General features: G+C 42.2%; 1 protein-coding gene across 5 annotated transcripts in view; it reads right to left on the bottom strand.

Annotated features, from left to right (window-relative positions):
- Positions 1–17,102, bottom strand: part of LOC311256144 (uncharacterized protein) — a 28,081-nt gene extending 10,979 nt beyond the window's left edge. For 2 of the 5 annotated variants that reach the window (XM_084350980.1, XM_084350982.1), the window contains exons 1-12: positions 17,073–17,102; positions 16,949–16,978; positions 15,179–15,224; positions 8,690–8,844; positions 6,532–6,666; positions 6,065–6,253; positions 4,422–4,517; positions 4,073–4,261; positions 2,620–2,811; positions 2,049–2,062; positions 1,832–1,854; positions 452–549 (exon numbers count right to left, since the gene is read on the bottom strand). In XM_084350980.1, coding sequence (XP_084207106.1) covers positions 452–549; positions 1,832–1,854; positions 2,049–2,062; positions 2,620–2,811; positions 4,073–4,261; positions 4,422–4,517; positions 6,065–6,253; positions 6,532–6,666; positions 8,690–8,844; positions 15,179–15,224; positions 16,949–16,978; positions 17,073–17,091 — 1,186 coding nt within the window. In that variant the 5' untranslated portion in view covers positions 17,092–17,102. Of the gene's footprint in view, positions 1–451; positions 550–1,831; positions 1,855–2,048; positions 2,063–2,619; positions 2,812–4,072; positions 4,262–4,421; positions 4,518–6,064; positions 6,254–6,531; positions 6,667–7,667; positions 7,770–8,689; positions 8,845–15,178; positions 15,225–16,948; positions 16,979–17,072 lie in introns of those variants that run through there. The other 3 variants (XM_084350981.1, XM_084350984.1, XM_084350983.1) reach the window with 3 other exon arrangements.
- Positions 17,103–17,481: the final 379 nt, after the last annotated feature.

The raw sequence follows: 17,481 nt of genomic DNA, 5'->3' as shown, positions 1-17,481 counted from the left end.
CAAGTTTCATGTTGTGTCGAGTCTTCTTAGTGCTTGAAAAAATGGCAATTTTGACGCTACCGTAAAGTTGCCCCTAGCACACCATTGAAAATTATTTTGACTTGAAAACGAAAACACGGTAAATCTTAAAAGTGGTTTTTTTGTCGTAATTATGCTTTTACACGAAGGTTTGACTCTGGTTCCTTCACAAAAAAAGCCTAGGTTGTATTTTGGCGAGAGTTTCACTTTAAGGTCTAATTTTTTCTCACGCAATAATTATAGCCTATCCCTTCACACGGCTCTTCAATTACAAAGTAAGTGCCGCTGGTGAAAGCAGTTTGCACGTCTACAGACAAACGTCAATCAAAATGGCCAACTCAGCTCAAACCGCCCTGTTTTGTTTGTGCAGAAGCAATATCAAAAGTGCCAGATTCAACGCCCACACACGTATTACACACGCCTGCTGTCGTACCTGAGATGCAGCACTGATTAGACTGCTTTCTCTCACAGCAGCGAAACTCCTTTGGGTTGTAACATGATGACCCACAGATACTTGTTTCTGGCTCAGTGCTATAGATGTGCAGAGAAAAGCAAAAAACAAACACAAACACAGATGATCACTATGATACAACACAAAGCATGGAAGCAGTTCTTTGTTCAAGAAAATTACCAAAAGTGTGCTTGATTCTGGTGAATTAACTGGGTTAAAGGTTACCAAGCACACCAGTTAGCTGCAACTCATTGCTGCTAATGCTTTAACGCTATTCTACTGAACGCAGCATGTGCCAGCAGATGCAAAGAAGAGGAAGAGTGCATGCAAGTAAACATGGATATACAAGAATGCAGGATTCAAAATCTGCTTTGTAAATGTTTTATGAGGAAAGAAATACAATCAACGGGCTTGTTAGTACGATGGTCGACGGACAAATACACCGCAATTTAAGAAAACACATGCAAATATTTGATAGCATACAACAGACTACAACTATGATGTGTTGTATGCAGTTTATAATATGAATGCATTTAGTCTCTCTGACCACACCTGTAAACATGTAATCTGTTAACAGATTAAAGTCCTGGTTCTTGCAGTCGGTGGAGATCGCTCCCGCTAGTGGCCGGGAGAACTTCTCTTGTGTTGAGTGGATAAGCAGCGTTTTTCCGTCGCATTTGTTTTTGGGGTTTGTGTGTTTGCATCAACTCTGTATCAGCAGGTTTCTCCTCATGGGAGTGTTCTGCAGTGTGTTTCTGTATTTGGTTGTGTTGTGTGTATTTGCAGCACATTTTCAAATGTTGATTTGTGCAAGTTGTTTTAACATTATCCTAAAGACATCTACATATTGTGTGGCAGGGATGTCTATTGAAGTTAGCATGCAAACCACTTAGCCCCGAGTCACATTATACCTCAAGAGGTGACAGTCTGATAGGCCTTTTTTCCATTACATCTACTCGGTTTGACTGGCCGTGGCAGGAGTTTTGCTTTTCCGCCACAGCTGGGCTACCTGCTTGAAGGTGTGTCTTAACCAATGCAGCATTACAGGAAACAAGTGATAGGTGGGCGGAGACACCATTCGCCGTATTACAAGACATTGTACGTGATTTTGAAGCTTAAGGTACAAAAGTTACATGATGTTGCCTTAGTTTGGATAAACACAAACACTGTGCCAGAACAACTCCATGGTACTTGGTAGAGTAAGCCAAGTATTGCTCCAGAGCTCCACTGACCCAAACTGGGTAAATACTGTATATAACCACTTGTTTTTTTTTTGCTGTGACTGAAAATTTGATAATTGTCAGTGTGCGGCAAAAGTTTGGTTGGTTTCAGTTTGATAGTCAAAATGTTTTGTTGACTTACCAGGTGGGTTGAGTTCCAGGTTTCTTTAAAAAAATAAAAAATAAAAAAAATAAAAAGGAGAGAAAAAAAACGTAAATATGAGTAAATCTTCACTGATAAACAACATTACTGAAGATGCAAGGTGTCTCTGTTATTTTACAGATAGTAGATATGCTGTTTAAGTGAGTTAGAGTGCATGTATTGTGACGTCTGTTGAAGACAGTAAGTTGTTTCTTACCGGAGGTTGCACAACTGTGGACACAAAGCAGAAGGTGTTTTGAGTGCATGGCCGTGAAAACAGAAAAAACAACATGATTCATTCAATGAAAACTGGATGTTGTCCATTTCTATCTGGACAACATCCCAGGAGCATGTTCATCTGACTCATCGTGCATGTTCAGACATTTGAGCCTCCTGAAGGGATGTTAACAGCATGCGACGAAACGTTTATTCGTTAGTTTAATTCATAATGGAGATGTGAAAGTAGAAAGAAATGGTGCCAGTCTGACTGGATCAACACTCAGCTGTTATTTTCCCAGAACATTTCGTGCCCGCAAGCAATCTAAACGCTGATGTTGGCATTACAGTACCTTGTGCATATGTCACATTTACTTCATGATACATAAAAGCAAAACTAGTCTTTTGCCAGTCTATGTAAAGAAGATCATGAATTTTAAAATGAACTAAAGCTTGGGTAATAACTTATGTTACTGTATTTCATGAGGGCAGATGAGCTTCAAAATATTGAATATAAAACATACGCCTGAGAGTATGTTCTCAAGCAGATTTTCAGGAAACTGCAGACGTACCCGACTCCTCTACACAGCAACTGGGGCTTATAGGCTGTATCTGGAAAGATCCATTCGTCCAACAGCAGCACTCTGTCTTAGTGTTAAACTGCTCATATCCACAACACTCGTGATCAATAGATGTCCTCGTCAAGATAGTCCTGTTCTGTCCAATTGGACCACAAAGCAACTGCTTGACGTCATCAAAAGCCTCTGTGAAAAATAGCAGGATGATACTTTAAAATCACTTTTCACTAAAATGCTGTGCTTTGATCGTATGCGCATGTTTTGGTTTTTTTTCTAGTTTTTTTCCTTTCCTTCAGTGTTTTATATATGTTCTTGTGCATGTAAAAGGTCTTTAAAGTTAAAATGGTCAAAGTCCGAACCAACAGAAGCTCCTCTCTCCCGCAAAAAACACTGCTCCTGAAACGTCTCGCCAGTAGTCCTGCCTTCAATTCTATGACTTTATGACATCACACTACGTCACCATGTCACACATTTGCATAATTTAGCACAGCTACTCTGTTGTTGTTAGCAGTGCTGGCTCAGGCGTGTGTGAGCTGACCAGTCAGTGCAGACTGGGTATTCAGGAGGAGGGGCCTTAAAGAGACAGGAGCTGAAAGTGTTTTAGACTCAAGGAGCAATACAGAGCTGCAGCACTGGACAGTATGAGAAAACGGATGTGTTTTCTGAGCATTAAAGCTTGTAAACCTATTCTAGTAGTAACCCAAAATATTTCAAATAATAATAATATTCATATAATTATGAACCTGAAAATGAGCAGAATACGTCTCCTTGAAGAATTTAACATAAGCTGCTCATCAGATTGGCTGGCCAACAGCTCTGTTGCTGAAGCCGTTTACACTAAACTCATAAAATGAAACATGGTTGACATGGCACGTTTGGTGTCAGGGTCAAACAGATACTGTCATATAGGCCAAAACCATCACAGACACACGCACAAACATTCAGAGTTCAGACAAATTGCTCTGAGTTTCTATGTTGCGTGGCGCCTAAAACAACATCACTCTGCTAGAAGACTACACCAGAAGGGGAAAAGAAAGCACATTTTCTGCAGATAGAGAAAGCCTCTCTCCAGAAGCAATGGCATCATTCACACACGTTTGGTGTCAGGGTCAAACAGATACTGTCATATAGGCCAAAACAAACACAGACACACGCACAAACATTCAGAGGTCAGACAAATTGCTGATATGTTGACGTCTGCGCCTAAAACAACATCACTCTGCTAGAAGACTACTCTGCAAATAGAGAAAGCCTCTCTCTCCAGAAACAAGGCATCATTCACACAGAGTCCATGGATCAAATAAACGTCTGATTTGGTCTGATTGACCGCACCTTTTTAACTTTCAAGATCTTTTACATGCACATGAACATATATAAAACACTGAAGGAAAGGGAAAAAAAATGAAAAAGCACAAAAGGTCTCTTAAGAGTTGACATTCAGACGCACCTGACTCCTCTTTACAGCACTTGTTGTGTATATGATGTATGTCAACAGATCCATTCGTCCAACAGCAGCAATGTGTCTTAGTGTTGAACTGCTCATGTCCGCAGCACTGGTGATGACTGGATTCTCTCCCCATGACTGTCCTGTTACCCATCGGACCACAGCACAGCTGCTTGTGCTCATCATAAGCCTCTGTGGAAACAAACACAATGATACTTTATAACTTTAACTTCATGAGCGACACAGCTTTTCACCAAGATGCTAAGTTTACATTGTATGCATACTTCTTTAAAATGCTGCTTTGTTTGGCTGAAATGTGAGGTCTTAAGATTTTTGTTTCAGCTCTGCTCACCTTCACCACAGCACTGGGCGTTTGGTGGAGGGTTGGCTACAACAGTTGACTGACAGCGGAGTTCGGGGAAGTTGTTGTAGGCCGAGAGCTGTAAAGCTGTAAAGGCAAAGATCAACTCAACATACAGCCACCACATCACAAACCCTAAATAGCAACTTCCTTGTTACTTGTGCTACGACAACCAAGGAACTTAACAAAGAAGGAAGGGTCATTACATTGAAGCCAATGGGAGATGAGTGGAGAAACACACTAAAACCCAACATATTTACGTGGTATGAGTTCTGATGAAGAAATTTCTCCAGAAAATGAACGACCACACTTCAGAGAGCTGGTTACAACTGATTTTTTAATCGACACGTTGTTCGTCCTTCAATTTAGTTGGAGAACTTCTCCTGTTCGCAGTGTAATTGCAGACTCATCAGTGATATTTGGTTGGGCCGGTCCTGTTTGGTCACAATATTTGGAAAAAAAAGTCAGTACTAATGATCTTTGCTTCTTTGTTAGGTTCCTTGATGAGAACCAAGAGGCAATTTGAGGTGGGACACGATGCGCCTTGTTAGGAAAATGACAAAAATACATCCACCTTGTTAACCTGCCATTCCTCTCCATCCCCCCTGAGATCACTAATAGGCAGATCACTGTCCAGGTACAGGCCCAGCCACCAGCCTATCCAATATTGAGAAAAAATACCTTTTTACCACTAGAATAGGTTTACATACTTTAATGCTCAAAAAACACATCAGACTTCTCATACTGTCCAGCGCTGCAGCTCTGTATCCCCCGTCTGTCTAAAACACTCTGTTTCAGCTCCTGTCTCTTAAAGGCAACGCCTCCTGAATACCCAGTCTGCTCTGATTGGTCAGCTCACACACGCTTGAGCCAGCACAAGCTAACAACAACAGAGTAGCATAATAGCTCTCTTTTAAGATGTGACACTGTGAGCACTAAGCCCTCATTCAGTCCAAATTCGTCATTGCTGTGAAAACGCCAGTCCTCCCATTCTTTTTGACTGTGGGTAGTGCATTAAGGCTACGGTGGTGTGGGCCGTAGAGGTTGTTGGAAAAAATGCAGTAGTACTGTTGTAAAATTTCGATCAGAATCATCTTCTGGAGAAACACAAACCCAACGTTGCGCTGTGGTGGCCATTCACATATGCCGCTCATCAGATTGGCTGGTCAACAGTTCTGTTGCTGAAGCCGTTTACACTAAACTCATAAAATGAAACTAAATACAGATTTTTTTAAAAGTGCTGGTTGACATGACACGTTTGGTGTCAGGGTCAAACAGATACTGTCATATAGGCCAAAACAAACACAGACACACGCACAAACATTCAGAGGTCAGACAAATTGCTCTGAGTTTCTATGTTGCGTGGCGCCTAAAACAACATCACTCTGCTAGAAGACTACACCAGAAGGGGAAAAGAAATACCCAAACTGCAAATTTTCTGCGGATGGAGAAAGCCTCTCTCTCCAGAAGTTGAGTCCATGGATCAAATAAACGTCTGATTTGGTCTGATTGACCGCACCTTTTTAACTTTCAAGATCTTTTACATGCACACGAACATATATAAAACACTGAAGGAAAGGGAAAAAATGAAAAAGCACAATAGGTCTCTTTTAAGAGTTGACATTCAGACGCACCTGTCTCCTCTTTACAGCACTTGGCGTGTATATGATGTATGTCAACAGATCTATCTGTCCAACAGCAGCAATGAGTCTTAGTGTTGAACTGCTCATGTCCGCAGCACTGGTGATGACTGGATTCTCTCATCAGGACTGTCCTGTTACCCATCGGACCACAGCACAGCTGCTTGTGCTCATCACAAGCCTCTGTGGAAACAAACACGATACTTGAAACTGTTTGATTTTTATCTCACCCACAACTCAAATGAAGCTTCTGTGTGATCACAAGTGCAGAACACATTGTGTGATAGATGTAAAATGGGTTAAGACTGAGCTCAAACAGTGGCAACATTAGCAGAACCAAGATTTTTTGTAGTGTATTTTATTAATTTGCATCGGTTTGCTTTCTGTCCACTTACTTAAATTGTTTTGTTTACATGTATGTGAGGTTTTAAGATCCATCAGTTGTGTTCAGCTTTACTCACCACTACCACAACATTGGGCGTCTGCTGCAGATTTGGTTACGACGGTTGAGTCACAGCATATTTCATTGAGTGGGTTGTAGGCACTCAGTCCGCAGCATTCTGACACCATTTCACTCAGACCCTCTGTAACATGAGCTGTAAATCAGATCAGAAATACTGACACCAGCACCAGATGAAACTGCAACAATTTAGTCAGTTACTTACAGTAAGTACATGTAACTGTAAATTAATTATTATCGGAAACCAGGGAAAGCTGCTGAAGTGGACTGTGACTGAATGAAAACACAGAAAATAGTTTATTGCAGACGTTAGTATAAAAACTACAGCTGTTGTAGAGCAGCATGCGGTAGAACTGTGTGGGTGTACTTTTTCCCATCATGTCACTGCTCAGTCACTGCAATCTATCAATCTATTTACAGCATTGTGTACTGACCACATGGGCCACATCAACAGTGCAGTCATGGATTAACTGTGCACAACTTTGTGTAAACTGCTCACCTCCTGATAATGGGTAATTACAGTGGATCCCACAACCACAACCGCATTCTCAGAGAACGGTGGAAATTAACTGGTGCATTTACTGAATATAGCCATTGTAAAGTAGCTTGTTGGGGCAACACGGTCTTGGTTGGGGAATTTCCATGTTGCATGTTCTTGTGATTTTGTTTACTGTCTGTTAGAGTTCATTAAATGTCAAGTTTGCGCATCTCAGTTGAGTAACCACCCTATATTTTATCATTTGCAGAAATGACATATCAGTGAGTCATCTGTTATTTATTTTATTTATGAATATTCCTGTTCCACCCCATCTGTTACGGGGGAACGCCTGGTTTGCCATAGTCAGGTGTTTGCCAAAAAAATGTCAGAAGGCAGCTGCAGAAGTAGCAGTTATAAGAGGTAAATGTTGCTTGTTGTGAGATTTGTTTTCCTCTACTAAGGCAACCTGTTGGAACATTTTGTGGACGCCGTATTTGCCATTCAACCGTAAGTAATACAACACCAGCCTTTACTGTCCATGCCTTTGAATTTAAAAGAACGAAAACAAAATAATAAAATCTAGGACTGTTACTGATCTGATTCAGAAGTTTTGGGTGGTCTGGGCTGGATCCAGTATGGGACCAATCTCACTGGCTCACCTTTGAGAAAAATGACAACAATATTTTCTCATCCGTTCTGGAGGTGGCCCAGTGCCGGTCCAGATGGGAAAACCAGATCCACACCAGTATTGGCCCAATGTGCCAAAGGTCACGGGTCCTTGTCAGTTTTGCAGATCAGCAGAAAGTAGAGAGGCTCTGGGCCAGAAGATTGAATGCTATCACTACCAGGAAGCTTTCAAGGGAGGGGCCAAAGCACAATAATCACAGTGTCTCCTGAACAACTGGAGCCTTGAGGATGTGGAGATCTTAGTGGGAAACTCAGGATCTTTAAATACAATCTGACAACATGAGGGAGGAGTACCATCACTACATGGGAAAAGTGCAATATGCAAGGATGAGTGAAACACAAAAATACACAAAAAACATAAAAGAACTATAGCAACGGTTTTGATTGTGAGGAAACACCTAAAAAAACTTTTTTTTTTCCTATTTGAGTCCTATAAACTCAAACTGTTTGTTGAGAGACCCTTAGATTAGCTAGTAGGTATAGTGAAACCCCACTGAGTAATGATGTTACGATGTGTGTTTTACTGAAGCAGGAGGTAAGAAGCGTCCGTTCAACAGAAAGTGAATATTATAACCTTCATGAAGGGGAAGACACTGTAGGACTGCTGTACTAGAGAAGTTTTAGCTAGGTGTAATATACAGGTGATTAAGAGTATATTGTACAGATTAGTTAGCACTGGTAGTTGATGAACCTCTTTAAAAAGTAAATAGAATTCAACACACAATACGTCGTTGTTTAGACCTTTGCCAACGTTCCTGTGTCAATCATAGAGATGCACAGATGATACATGACACATAACACTTGCAGCGCAGACTTTGATGCACTGGATCAGCTGTTTGGATCCATCTCATGCTTTTTGTGTTGTTTTCTTATGTTTTAAAACACGTCCCATCCCATTTGGGTTAACCACTATGCACATTATTCAATTTACTCACTGCCCTTTACCCCAGCAATCCCATTTCTTGTTAGTTTGACACAAATGTGCGGTCCTTACCTGTCACGGTGTGTCCATGTTCTTCTTTACAGCATGTGGCTGCTGCAGGGTTGAAAGCCGTCCCTCCACAACACGAGAGCCCCGCGCCTGGATAAATCTGATTCTCACAGCACACGGCCTCGTGGACGTCATACACTGTTTTCTGGCAGTTTCTTCTGCAAAACACATATAACATAACCCAGGTTATTACCACTGACAGTCATCAGTGTTGACTACAGGACATATGTACAGATATTTTATAGATGAACGTAGCCTTGTGTCATGCCTATACACATTACATTAAACCTTGTCCTTTGTAATACTGCCCTCTAATGGACTTTGGTGAAAACACTAACTTAACACTAACACCCACACATTTCCATCCTTATTGCGCATGGAAAAATAGCACACAGGACAAAATAAGATCACACTAAATAGATCGCATTTTCAGCTTCCAGCGAGGAGGGTTTCAGCTTTGTACATGTCTCAAGAGCTGCTGTGCGTTTCAGCAGCGACAATCTTAAACATGTGCAACCAAGAGAAGAGAGGTTGGGCTTGTAAGAAGTTCCTGTTCTTACCGTAACAAGTTGCTTATCTTAGAGGCAAATCAGAAGAGATGCAAAAATGAGGACGGCACAAGACAGATGGCAGTGAAGCACACTTACATTTAACTTTTACTTATTAATTATCATCTCCAGACCATGAATGCGGTCAGTAAATAATATGGCAAGTTACCAATTACAGTGTGATTTATTTTGTCTGAGTGGATATTTTACCTTGATGATACAACAGAGAAACGCTATTCCAATAATCACAGAAATGTTGAACATTGGATCCAACAATCAGCCAGGTCAATAATTGGTTGATCCATAGTAAACAGTATCAAACTACTTCTACTGATCCAGAGAGTGTGATGCAATGTCAAAGAATGCTTGGCTTTCTCAGTCTTTCTCAGCGCTATATCATACGCAGATCTTGTTTCAGTTTCTTGAAGATGTTTTCAAATTGGACCTTTGTCAAAACCTCTAAAAGATCCAGAGCAGACAGAGACGAACAGATGGAAAAAAGGAAACAACATCATCTTCCCTTGTGTCTGAGAAACTCAGGAGGATCGTTCAGGTGAAGTACCTGGGAGTTCACCTGAACAATAAACTGGATTGGACTGATCACACTGCAGCAACAAACAAGAAAGGTCAGAGCAGACTCCATCTTCTGAGTAAGCTCAGGTCCTTTGGAGTGCAGGGGGCACTCCTGACAACTTTCTATGACTCTGTGGTGGCATCAGCCATTTTCTATGGTGTAGTCATACAGCAGCAGCATCTCGGCAGCAGATAGGAAGAGACTTGATAAACTTATCAAGAAGGCCAGCTTCATCCTCGGATGCCCTCTTGACCCAGTGCAGGTGGTGGGAGAGAGTAGGATGATGGACAAGCTGTCATCGCTGCTGGTGAAGGAGTCCCACCCCCTGCAGGGCACTATCACAGCACTGGTCAGCTCCTTCAGCGACAGGCTGATACACCCCAAGTGTGTGAAAGAGAGGTATCGCAGGTCCTTCGTTCCTGCTGCTGTTAGACTGTACAACCAGCACTGCTCCCAGTAGACCTCACTGTGCACTGTGCCATACAAAACTCACATATCACATATCCACATACTTTCTGGTTTGCACTAATTGGACAATTTTTAATACCCATATTTGTTATTTATTGCTTGTAAATAAAAATACCAAACTGTTTATACTTACACTGTTCATATTATAAATACTATGTCATATTGTAAATACCAAGTTCATATTTTAAATACTATGTATATACGAGTTAAATTCTATTTCTTATCTCTTATTATATTGTTTATTTTTTACTTTTAATTATTGTTTAAGTGTGACACTGTCCTTTGGCTGCTGTGACTAAGAAATTTCCCCATTTGCGGGACAAATAAAGGAATTCTGATTCTGATTCTGATCACCTCCTGGTTCATTTCAAACCCAGCAACACATGGAGGCAGAAACTTGTCCATCCTAAGGACAAAACACCCAGGCATAAGCAGAGTAATGTAGTTTATGCTGTTCAATGCAGCCAGGACTGCACAGATTTGTACAGTGGGGAGTCAAGACAACCTCTCCATAAATGAATGGCACAACACAGGAGGGCCAACTCCTCAGGTCAAGACTCTGCTGTCCACTAACATAAGAAGGAGAAAAATAATTCCTTTGAGGACAACAATGTAAACATCTTGGCCAGAGAAGACAGATGGTGTGAAAGAGGAGTAATAAATCCATCTATGTCAAACTGGAACAACCATCTTTGAACAGAGGAGGTGGCCTATGACATTACTTACATGTATCACCCATCTACAATGCTGTACTGAGTTCTCTCCCCAGACAGCTTAAAAACCATTCACACCTGGGCTCACCTAGCCCCAGCAACCCACATGAAGGCCGGTCGGGTCAACGACCCACGAGCCGCCCTAATGACTCTGAAACTCTCACACGTGTCCTTAACAACTCTGTAAGGACACTCCCACACAGAGTGTAAAAGCCTGCAGCTCCCCTCCAGTTAGTTAAAACTGAAGAAGCCTCTTGGATGAGAGGTGAGATGTCTTCAAGACACTGAAACATGTCCAGTTACCTACGATGCAGCACTGTACTGTACCATGACCTGGATGACTGAGAACCTTCATCAACATGCCCCCATAAATGTTCAATGGGGCTGAGGTCAGGTGGCTGTGGAGGGAAGTCCCTGCCAGTCAGGACTCCTTGGTCTTCTTTGGTCTTCAAGTAGTTCTGTCAAAGCTGCGAGGTGTGTTTGGGCTCATTATCCTGCTGCAGTATGAATTCTCCTCCACAAAGATCAAACCAGAGGGTGGAGGGTGTCTCTGAAGAATGGTATCCAACTCCAACTCCCAACCCACCACGTTTCACGTCTGTTGGTTACACACACCCTTCTGTTACAAACTCAGTCATCAGCACTTTAATAACTCTCTTACCAGTCATCCAGAAATTTCTTAGCCCACCCCAAGTGTTTGAAATTGTTTCCACTCCTGAGAAGTGCTTTATCTCATCTCATTCTCTTGTCCGCTTTTTCCTGGACGGGTCGCGGGGTGTTGCCGCTCTGTCCCCCCCTTCGGGGGGTTGCGGGGCTACTGGGGCCTAATCCAGTTCTCACAGGGCGGAGGCCAGGGCACACTCCTGGATGAGTCGCCAGCTCATCGCAGGGCCCTCTGATGACAGAGGCTGCCTCGCAAGGTGCCAGCTGCACATCAGGAGCAATTTGGGGGTTCAGCATCTTGCTCAAGGATGCTTCGGCATGTAGCTCAGTTCCGCCCAGGGGAGCCGGGGTTCTAACCAACGACCTTCTGGTTGCTAGTCACCTGCTCTACCCACTGAGCTAAACTGAGGGTTTGAAAACACAGTGGCATCTTTCTCTCTTCTGTTGGTCTCCTTACACACACCCTTCTGTTACAGACTCAGTCATCAGCACTTTAATAACTCTCTTACCAGTCATCCAGAAATTTCTTAGCCCACCCCAAGTGTTTGAAATTGTTTCCACTCCTGAGAAGTGCTTTAGTGCTTCTTTATTTAGTAAATTCTGGATCTGAGATGAAGTTGCTTTTCTATTGAAACGAAACTTGATGTATGAATCTTCTGATGGTGTGGTGACTTTGGGTCTGCTTGATTGTGCTTCTGAAGCAGCTGATCCCGTTTCTGAAAATCCAGATTTTAAAGTTACATGCACTGCCCCCTTAGAAACAAGACATGTTTTCACACAGAGACAGCACCTCTTTGCTTAGAACAACAATTTGGCCTCTGAAACTTTCATTTACTTTCTGAATCCTCAAGCTTTCTGAATATTTACAGGTTTATGTGACAATTTTTACAGATTTTAAATCTGGTCTCAGATTTTTTGGACCCCACTGTAGATGTACAGTTATGTTTTACTTTTACTTGAACTTTTGATACTTAGAGTTCACATGAAGTCAAAATCACTGTTTGGCTTGATCCATATCTCACCTAAACGCCAGTATCAGGCCCAATAGTGTCAAAAAAGCTATTTGTAGGTATTTTTAATGGTATTTTAGAGTTTGTAACTTCCTGGAGAATAGTAAAATATGTTGATTACTCATCCTGCACTCATGGGTATATATACATATTTCATCCGATAAAGACATTCTTTGCTTAATGGGACTGCCACGGATGTTTAAAAAGAAGAATGTTGAGAATTTGTACAAAAATGCGACTTCATAACCATATTTAGTGATTTAGCTGAAACTTGCTTCATGTTTCATGGAGAAAATATTTTCTGGTTGTCCCTCTGCGGCCCTCGGGCTGCTACACCTGGAAAAACTGTGGACAGATTACATTAGCTTTACTTGTTGCTAAAGTAAAGTCTAACAAACGTACTGACAGCCAGCAGCTTCTTAGTGAACACCTCCGGATGGATTATTAGATGTGTGGAGGGCCGGATGGAGTGGGGGACGTGGCACTTGTTCAGCTTCTTAGAAGCCGAGTCAGGTGCAGAGCCAGACCCTCTGGAGAATAAAGATCCCAAGGTACAATGGATTCTGCTCTGATCAGTAGATGTTTACCGACGAGAGAAGAGCTCAGAGATTACTTTTTAGCTTTTGGGATTAAAATGTGGATTTATCTTCACTCCTGTTTATCGACCTGACTGCAGCAGTGATAATGTTGACTGCCATCCTGGGCTCTCAGTTTTTCGAAGAATCAATTTCAAACAAATTTGAAATGGCAAGCAATTGGTTCAAATTAATTTGATTCTTATTGGTTCCTACAGTATATGCTTGTCACTTCTACCTTGCATTACCTTCTATCTTATCACCGATGGCCTTTCAGCAAGCTTCTGGAAGGGAGCCTGCTGAAGCCAAGTGTGCCGAATAATATTCAGTCAAAAGAGGTTGTACACCTGGCACTGCTCTGTTTGACTATGACGCCTCCGCTGCCTCAGTTAGCTGGTAAGCTAGCAGGTGAGTCCACGGATTTGTGACTTCGCCATCAACGGTGTAGAACCTGGAAATACTTCCTTCACAGGTGTTTTGGTGTCGTTTCTGTCTGCTCAGGGTGACTCTGCTCGCTATTGACCTCCATTTTCGTAGCGAAACGACTGACAGTGAAGTTTTAGAGCGCTCTCTTCTTGATTAGAAGGGACAGTACAACAAACAGCCTAATGCGCTTATAGACAGTACATGTCAAACAGGTTATTACAGCTTGAATATGAACCTTTCACGCCAGGTTCAAATGAATGTTCGTATTTCGTATAAAAAGTGACAGCCCTACTGCTGACTGGAGCTGGAGTGGAAAAGTACCTGACATCGTGAACATAATGTTACAGAGAGGAGAGAGGGAAAGAAGAGGGTTATGAGAGTAATGACTAATGTACAGTACAGCAACGTTTTCTGTTCTGCCAGATGTTTGATCAAAAGCTCTCTGATGTGAATCACCAGACAGACGACAGATGAGGTAACATTTGACAGTTTCAGTCATGTTACGTTTAGTCTCATTTGCTGATTCTCTACCCTGGAGTACACTTGTAGACTTGCATTTGAACATTGTTGGATCATCAGGGATAATGTAAGTACACAACTCAGCAAAATATATAACAAACATCTGGTCATTTCTAGATTTTTTAATAAAGAGGGCATGTGCAGTTTCCTCAAATCCTTCAGTCTGTGGAGAGAAAACTGCCAGCCCTCTCTTGTCATCAACCATGACGTGCTCAGCAGCAGTGACGTAGTCCGTTTCTTACCCAAAACTCCGGTGATCTCCTTAACGCCAACGCTTTACAATCGGAGCTTCCTGCCCGGGATTTTCTCCATGAAACCAACTCAAAAGAAGTCACCAGACCATTAACTAATATTAACTAATGAAAGTCCATGGCAGGCCTGTAGGCTACATAAGCCACCACCATGCACACACTCTTACCACATATCTTTACATCAAACTGGGCTTGTTTTGATAAATAAAGGTGCTAAAATGCCAATAATCCCATTAAACCAAATTAAGTAGGATATTTAATGATTCCATCACTTATATTTAGCCATGTTCGACAGCTGGTGCCTGGAGTAATGTGTGAGACATGCCATTGGTATTTTATAAGCACGTCATAGGTTTTAATTGTTTCAATCTGCTAAGTAACCGGTAACCAAATCAGTTTGAACATGGGTAAGTTGGTCTGATGAGTCACCGAGGAGGAACAAAAGTAACACAAGTGTTATGGATTTGTTGTGGGTGATCACTGTGGGTGATCATTGTGGGTGATCACTGTGGGTGATCATTGTGGGTGGGCATCACCAACAAAAGTGTGTGTGTATATGTCTACTAATGAGAATGAAAAGAAAAGAAAAGAAAAGAAAAGAACATGTTTGGTTTTTTTCTGCTGCTGGATTACAACTATGGTTGAGATCAGTACAGTGCAAACAGCTTGCAGGCTGCTTCTGAGGAAACTGACTGCCACTATGCATAATCTCTACACACACAGAGGGAGGAAGGGCAACACTCACCGGTCACATCCATTTATAGCAGCTGCGTGTGCTCCCACAGTAGTCTCTGTCAACACACACACAAGATCCAAGTTGAGTCATTGGCAATTAACTGGTTAATGGATTAAGAAGTTACTCTTATGTTGATGAAGGTTCTCAGTCATCTGGGTCATGGTACTTCTAAGTGCTGTATCGTAGGCAACTGGACTTGTTTCAGTTTCTTGAAGACGTTTCACGTCTCATCCAAGAGGCTTCTTAAAGCCTCAACATTGAAGTGTGCAGAAAACCTACACACACAGATCAATACTTGCTGTTGACTCTCATCACCCACTGGAGCGCAAGCTGACGGTCATCAGAACCCTAGACCATCCCCTATGTTGTGGGAACTTCTGAGAAACTCAGGAGGATCTTCAATTAACATCATATCCCAGTTCACTTTAAACCTACCAACACACTGAGGCAGACACTTGTCCATCCTAAGGACAAAACCCACAGGCATAAGCAAAGTAATGTAGTTTATGCTGTTCAATGCAGCCAGGACTGCACAGATTTGTACAGTGGGGAGACAAAACAACCTCTCCATAAATGAATGGCACAACACAGGAGGACCAACTCCTCGGGTCATGACTCTGCTGTCCACTAACATAAGAAGGAGAAAAATAATTCCTTTGAGGACAACAATGTAAACATCTTGGCCAGAGAAGACAGATGATGTGAAAGAGGAGTAAAATAATCAATCTATGTCAAACTGGAACAACCATCTTTGAGCAGAGGAGGTGGACTATGACATTACATCACCCATCTACAATGCAGTACTGAGTTCTCTCCCCAGACAGCTTAACAACCATTCACACCTGGGCTCACCTAGCCCCAGCAACCCACATGAAGGCTGGTTGGGTCAAGACCCACGAGCCGCCCAAATGACTCTGAAACTCTCACACACATAGTTTAAAAGCCAAACTCCCCTCTAGTTGACTTAAAACCTAAGTAGCCTCTTGGGTGAGATGTAAACGTCTTCAGGAGACTGGAACATGTCCGGTTGCCTATGACACAGCACTTAAAAGTTACCCTTTATGAGTCAACACACGTTTAAATAAACCGTGTCAATTTTGCCACCCAGCTCATGCATCCGCTCTACTTACATCACGCAGTCTGTTTTATCATCCCCTCCCTGCTCTCTAACACTGTTCGGGGAAAGTGCTGCATCACCAGGTGCGCGCATTACGCATCCCATATCCGAGGCTTTTGCAAGCTCAATGAAAGCGAGTAAAAATAGCCAAATAAGAATAAGTGCAGGTCATGAAGGAGAGAAAGTAAAACAAAATCCTCAGCTTTTCTAGTGCGCACGAATTAGAAAAGCATCCTGCGCATCCAGTGCAAAACGCGTAAAAAAAGATTTTATCTGCGTGTCTGGTGTTCTTTTTAAAATGTCTTAGCCCAAAAAAAGTTTTTAAAATCCAGACAAGAGAAGCTCTTTTTCTTTGTACGACGGCCATTCAGCACATACCTCGCTCCCCCGCCTGTATTTGTCTCCTTAGGCACACACACACACACACACACACACACCCCACACACACAGAGAGAGAGACGGAGGCTCATACTATGTATCATGCATGGATCTTCTATCCAAAATATATAATCCAGCATCCCGGTCAGGACGAGGAAAAATCTGAGCAAATACACCAGAGAGCACAGCATCTCCCGTGCTCCGGGAGACTCAGTTTACAATTGACCCTATGCGTCATGCCAAGAGTTCAGTCAAGAAAGGGAAAATAAATCATTAGTACTTACCACAAACGGTGATGAGGCTAACCAGCCAAACTGAAAAAAGACAACCAGAGGCATCGTCAAATTGGTCACAAACCATCACACAAATAAGTCAAAATAAGTGTGTGAAGATGCGCAATAATCCTACCCAGTCCAAGCTTCACCATCTTTGTATCGCCCGACAGTCTGCTGCACCAAATCGACGATGAGATGTGATTCATACAGATATACACAGGACCAATTAGCCACACCTACCACGTGATATCACCTAAAAATATCACATATATAAACCTGTTGAGTTAAGGTTGGGTGACGCGTGAAGGACACCACACAGCACTCACAACAGAGGGCAGAAATGTGTTTGTGCGAGCTTTGTGTGAAATGTGAAGAAAGAGATCCAAAGTGTCACAGTAACTGAGTGCAACGCAGATGGGATCAGAGGTGTGTGATATATGTATCATTTTCCACTGAGGTGAATCTTTAAGGTGAGATTACCTGATAGAGGGTGATAAGAACAGCAGGTGGTGAAAACTGAAGCCAGGCTGCTCCTTGCAGCT

This window comes from Pagrus pagrus, assembly GCF_965226575.1.
Source record: "Pagrus pagrus genome assembly, chromosome: 4".
NCBI lineage: Eukaryota > Metazoa > Chordata > Actinopteri > Spariformes > Sparidae > Pagrus > Pagrus pagrus.
The sequence above is the reverse complement of the archived record's forward strand: the minus strand, read 5'-3'. Positions and strand labels throughout refer to the sequence as shown.